Source organism: Homalodisca vitripennis, chromosome 2, assembly GCF_021130785.1.
Source record: "Homalodisca vitripennis isolate AUS2020 chromosome 2, UT_GWSS_2.1, whole genome shotgun sequence".
NCBI lineage: Eukaryota > Metazoa > Arthropoda > Insecta > Hemiptera > Cicadellidae > Homalodisca > Homalodisca vitripennis.
In genome coordinates, this window is record NC_060208.1 from 234478838 (window position 1) to 234485286 (window position 6449).

At 32.1% G+C, this 6449-nt stretch overlaps 1 protein-coding gene across 1 annotated transcript; it reads right to left on the reverse strand.

Moving 5' to 3' along the window:
• Positions 1 to 215: 215 nt before the first annotated feature.
• LOC124355511 lies at positions 216 to 1592 on the reverse strand. Its single transcript, XM_046806674.1, has 2 exons — positions 1433 to 1592; positions 216 to 583 (listed from the first exon to the last, which is right to left on the reverse strand). The coding sequence occupies exons 1-2, from the start codon at positions 1511 to 1513 to the stop codon at positions 317 to 319; spliced, it is 348 nt and encodes a 115-aa protein (XP_046662630.1). The 5' UTR covers positions 1514 to 1592; the 3' UTR covers positions 216 to 316.
• Between the last annotated feature and the right edge of the window lie 4857 nt (positions 1593 to 6449).

Below are 6449 nucleotides of genomic sequence, written 5' to 3' on the forward strand. Positions count from 1 at the left end.
TGTTTATACTGTTCCAGATAGTTTTATTCATACCTGACGATGGCATCTTGGATGTCGAAAGGCCTTTTGAAAGGAATTAAAAATTATTGGAGAATCGTCTGTTCCTTTGTATGTTTTAAGAAATGGTTGAAAAAATCATTTCCCTAATTTAATTATTCTGCTGATTTTCTAAAGGATAATATGCTTTTCGTTGAGACATCAAAAATACGAAAAAGTACAGAATTTAATCGAGTTTTATTAAATGAATATAGTTTTTTTAATGATTTTAATTACATTTTATGTATTTTGAGTACCTGTAGACAATTACAGTGAAAGGCTACCACTCTATAACTTTGTATCCATAGCCAGTTGAAACACCGTAGGGGTTGGTTCTATTGTTGAGACAACCTTCAGGTGAGAAAGTACTCGTAGGCTTTTCTATCATGGCGAATACTGCAAATCCTTCTTCATTCTTGATGATGACCTCTATAGATGAGCCTGAGTAATAGTTGTACTGCTCATAACTGTAGTTTTTCCCTGGCGAATATGAGCCGTGTGTACTATTCGATTGGTAGCTATGGGTAGCCAAGGAAGTCTGTGCAATCTAGAAAATACACAGTCTTTACATTAAACACTCTAAGAATTTCTTTAAAAGAGATCCTAAATAAAGTTCCGAACAATTACAGGCAAAGCGATAAAACTTTTTACATAATTACTGCACCTATAATTCAAATTTTTGAAGTAACTACAATTTTCTTTCATGTAAGGAAGATTCCCCGTAAGGAGTCAGAAGGAAATCTTAAATTAGAGCATAGCTCGAGTAGTATATGAAATTAAAGGTTTCAATTAGTACAATACAATGCGGCAAATCCGACCTGAAAGGGTACACTCTTTAAAAAATTACGCTGGTTTAAAGTTTGTTAATATTTACGATGTAGGTCTTTTTATAGGTGTCATGTCTTGGCTCAAAGTTCTGGAAGTTAACTTAGTATTTTAATACTGGAGTTATGAAATAATTTTTAAGGTAGTTATTGGCTCTTCAAATATTGTTGTTTAAAACAAAGTAGATCTTGGGCTATGTTTTTTCCGAACTTTTTGTAGACTATCCTCCATTGGATGTGAAAAGTCAATATATATATATATATATATATATATATATATATATATATATATACTAAGCAACATATTAATTCAAGTGTGGAACAGTAAGTATTAAGTATTTGCCTAATTATAAGGTATTATATTGTACAAGTTCCCAGAACCTGTTATAGAACGTATCTAACTTGTTATGTTTTGTGTAAGTAAAGTATACTTATTGAATAGATTCTTGGTTGTAGTACTACACACATGCGAGTAACACTGTTATATATGCATTACATATTATAATATTTAGATGTATCCTTATTTTCCTTAAAGTAATATATTCTATTATGTAACGTATAAGAGTTCTTACTGTTATCAGGTATATAAGGCAGACTTGTTTGATGAATATATTCATTTGGAAAATATGTTTACATGTGACTTTACAACACATCGCACTCTATCTCATAAAGTTCTAGGTAGTATGCTAGTCAACTGTTAACTTACCAACAATTACGTATGCTATTGTTTCCAATGAGTGTAATATGAACGTTATTGTAATAGTAATTTATAGCGTTCCAAGCTTTCAACTAAATGATGATTTATTTCCTTAGAACCTAACAGTAGATATTGCAGTTTCTCTGCTTAGAGACGGTAGTATTTAGGCACAAAGTGTTGTCTAAAAAAATTTTAACTACGTTAAACATGTAATTAAATTGATAAATGTTTTTTCACCCACTCAGATAAATCTCAGGTATTGAGTCACAATGTAGAGACAAACACACACACACACACACACACACACACACACACACACACACACACACACACACACACACACACACATGCACGCGTGTGTATGCATCCTGCAGTCACTTTTGAAACATTACTTGAACAAAGAGAAGGTGCTCTGGCTGTCGAGTGAAAGGGGAGGATTGGCCTCAGTATGATCCTAAGCTCCTTGTAATCTTCCCAGGCGGGCTAAGTTGGCTCCGCTTCTTGGAATTGTCCTGGTAGAGTTAAGATCAAGTTACACACTCAAATGTCTTTATTTGCAGATTAACAGTACTGATCTCTGGATTGGCTGTAATTTATAATGAAATATTTAAGTAACATAGTTTTACACACTAACTTCTTAAGTAATATAAAGTTTCACCATTACCATGTTAATCTATAATGTTTTCAATAACTTAAATTGCTATTCTGAATCATTATTCACGGGAGTGTAAGATAGCCCATATACGTTTCAAGATGGCGGTATTTTTGGAGAAAGAAATATAACCAATTCGGAACATACTACTCGTGAAAATACTCTACACAATTCTCAAAATTAATTTGGAAATATTATCAATATTTTGCGTACTATTACTTCTAAAGGAGATGGCCTCGTAAAGCGAAGATAACATTAAAACATACTTGCAACATAAAGGATATTTTAAGGATTTTATATTTTTTAAGAAATTTCCATTGCATAAAATACTCCATAGATTGCAGAGTACCACATGGATTGTTGTTAACGCTAAAACTAACAGAATTGTACGTATAGTTTTTACATTTCCACTACTCCTCTCTTTCTACATCTTCCAAAGAATTTTGCAAAAAAAGGTTGTGTTTTAATATTTAAATAAAGGTTTTATGCCAAAAATGTTTTACTAATACTAGTGCAAGGTAATTTATAAATAAAGTTTGAAGAATTAAATGAAGTTATTTTCAATAATGGGTAAGCTAAATGAAACTCATCTTGTGTGTTCACAGTTCACAGTTCACAACCACCTTTATACACAAAAATTTCATAATTTCACAATGTATTTTCCCAATGCACCATGCAAGGTGCGCGCGGGAACATCTTAAACTATATTATTGTTAATTACTGTTTGATGCTGGCAGTCCTCATGCAACAGTCCATTCTATATTACAAGTAGAAATTTGTTGATTTTTTTCAGACTAAAATTTTAACTTTCACTGTAAGAATTGAGGTATTTACTGTATAATCCATCGTGCTATGCATTAACAACGCTAAACATTCAACAAAGATACATTGAAACTACACATGAAATTGATTAATCAATTACCTCGCACCGATTCCGCACAATTACCCTATACAATAACTCTAATTTCAACAATGTATAATAATAAATAAGCAACATATGAATCCATAAATACATAACAAATGAACAGTAACAATATAATAAATGTATGAATACAATGTTTAACAATAAATAATTAACATTATGATAAATCTATAGATATTATAACAAATAAACAATAACAACAAGATAAATCTATAGATATTATAACAAATAAATAATAACAACGAGATAAATCTATAGATATTATAACAAATAAATAATAACAACGATATAAAACTATAAACTTATAACAAGTACAGTAAAAGTGAATTAGCATAGAACACGTATGCTCTATTCAATAATAAATACAAAAGTATATGATAGAAAAGATAATGAATAACTAAATAAATAAATGGGGCGATTTAAGCAACTCTGCTCTCAATCTGGCACGCTTTCAGTGACATAAGTTAATGCTTTCATTTTTACTTTAGGCTTTTTCTCAAAAAATAATTCATTGCCATAATAGGCTATGAACTTGTTAAAAAGTGTTGGGCCCATGCAGCAGAACTGGCATCTAGAGGAAACTGAACTAAAAAGAGGCAATTCAAGTTGATAAAACCTGGAACTGCGTGTTGTTCTATTTACGGCTTTGATTTTATGGTGATCTAAATATTTATGTACATGCATTAACAAGCAAAACTTATACAGCTGGTCAAAATTTAATATATTATGTTCTTTAAAAATATGGCTAATTCGGTTTGTTCTTTGTAAAACCAAACATTATGCGTAATGCGTGTCTTTGCGTCATTATTATTGGATTTAGAATTGTTTTAAATGTTCCACCGTAGTGTATTAATCCAAATCTTAATATACTCTCAAACCAAGAAAAATACAGTTGCTTCATGTGTTTATCTTTAAGGTGCTGCTTAAGATGGTATAAAGAGTAATTTACTTTCCTTAGCCGTTTCGATAGAAAGTTGATGTGGTGGTCCCATTTCAAATACTTATCAACATATAAGCCCAGATACTTCACACTATCCACAACCTCAATACTGGAACAGGTACACTCATACATACAGCAATGTGAATGACAAACTAAGTTAAAATAATTTCTTAAATAATCTTTATCATTGGATTGATTGAAAAAAACAAGACATTTTGATTTTGAAATATTGATTAAAAGTTTATTTTTAATTAGCCACTCCGACACCGCACTCAGATCCTCTTTAATCCTCAGTTTTAGTGTCTCTTTGTTGAAAGCAGAGCACACTAAGGCAGTATCATCAGCATATGCAAAGACTGATGAATGTAAAGGTAGTTTTAATAGGTCGTTTATGTATATAAGAAAAATAATTGGACCAAGTACACCACCCTGAGCCGTTCCATAGAGCAGTTCTGTGTGTGTGTGTGTGTGTGTGTGTGTGTGTGTGTGTGTGTGTGTGTGCGCGTGTGATTAGTAAATTGTAGTTAAAGAACTTTGTTGCTCGTTAAACTCAGTGTAAAACTAAAATTAAAGTTGGACACTTTAAACTTTTCTCCTCCAGCAGATATCAGTTTTAATGACTAAAAGAAAACGCTACGAGTCAAAATAGTACCATTTTATGCAATATTTTAAAGTTTACTTGCAGTTGAGACGCCAGATATTTATTATCATCAAAATTTTTTTTAAGTCAGATTTGAATGGGACAGGGCATTTCTTATTTCGCCACACTACTCAGCTGTTTTGTTTGATAGTAATCCACATCTTCACATCTTCTGATATAATTTCCTTTGGCTGATCGTTAGCAAAGCCTATCACTTGATGGGATGGAAACATTGCACTTCAGTTTGTCTGTCTGTCTATCCATACCATATCCAAAAAGACAAAGGACAAATACTCTAGAAATCGCGGAAAGAACTTTGATTCTGTATAGAAAACATATTTTTCTATTGAGATGATGGTGCATTTCACTACATGAGATTGGACCAAGGGTTAGCAAACTTACTTGGACTGATATTATGTGTAACTGTGATGCCAATGACAAAAACACTGAATACATACATTTTTAAACAAATTATGTACAACCATAAGAGATTTTAACCTGTGACGTAGGAATGTATGTATCCTCACCATCAAAATAAAATGAGCTATTAACTTGAAATTTTGAATTTCACCCCCCCCCCCCCCCACCCCCCCCCCCCCCCACCCCCCCCCCCCCCCACCCCCCCCCCCCCCCACCCCCCCCCCCCCCCACCCCCCCCCCCCCCCACATTTTTATAACATTACACGCAAATTGAGTTAAAACATACTAAGTCCTTTCTCAAACTACCGACAATCTCATTTAGACTTCTTTGACAACATACTTCTGATTTTCAATTACAGTACTAGAGTCTCTTAGTGGGATTGGTTATTTGCCATAAGCTAATGATTATTTACAACTATTTACATCTTTAAAAGCAATAACATGATTTCTTTGTGCCAAATATGTTACGTATAAATAGTATTAATAATGTGGCTGAAGGCAAAACTTCACCAGTCAGTTCCTTATTTGAAAAGGTTTGAAAAGTGGAGAGCATATGGAAGAAATCACACAATTTCACTAAAAGTCCGTTCTATCGATATATTACTTACTGACGTCTTTGAGTTTTGGCAATGCTTACAAGTGGTCATAGTCGTGATCAATCAATGTTATGCGATTAAAAAAAGGTTATTAGTACTTTATTTATTACACTGACACTGAAAAAATTTATATTTAATCTACCAATAAAACGGAGTATTGAAAAACCCAAAAGAACGTAAACAAGGAAGCCTTTACCAAACTGTAAGTAAACAAAATATGAAGAAACTGACATATGGATAACACTGGAAATGGTGGCTGTTTAAATTCATGAAAATTAAAAAAAGTAATTAAAAAAACTTTTTGGTTCTTAAATGTTTTTTGTAAAACTAAACACTGTATAGCTTAATTTCAAAAATATATTTCCACTGTGAAACAATGATGTTTTTACCATCAAGGGATTTGTTATGTAGGCCATGAAAGAACAAGTAATCATATTATACTACAAAAATTACAAGCAAAGATTCAGACATGTACTTGAAAGAAATCATTTTACAAATTAATTTAAAATCGTACTGGAAATAACTATAATATAAAAATAAAAAAATATAAAAAGTGCTAAATAAGGAAGCCATTTAGGGTATGTGTGATTGTGAATAAATGTTACCTAATAATTATTATAAGCTATTTTAATGGGTTTTAATTCGAATAAACAAAAAATAGACGACGGGATAAAGTTTGAATTGTCCAAGTTAAAGACGACAGGACGCGACGTGGATCTGCT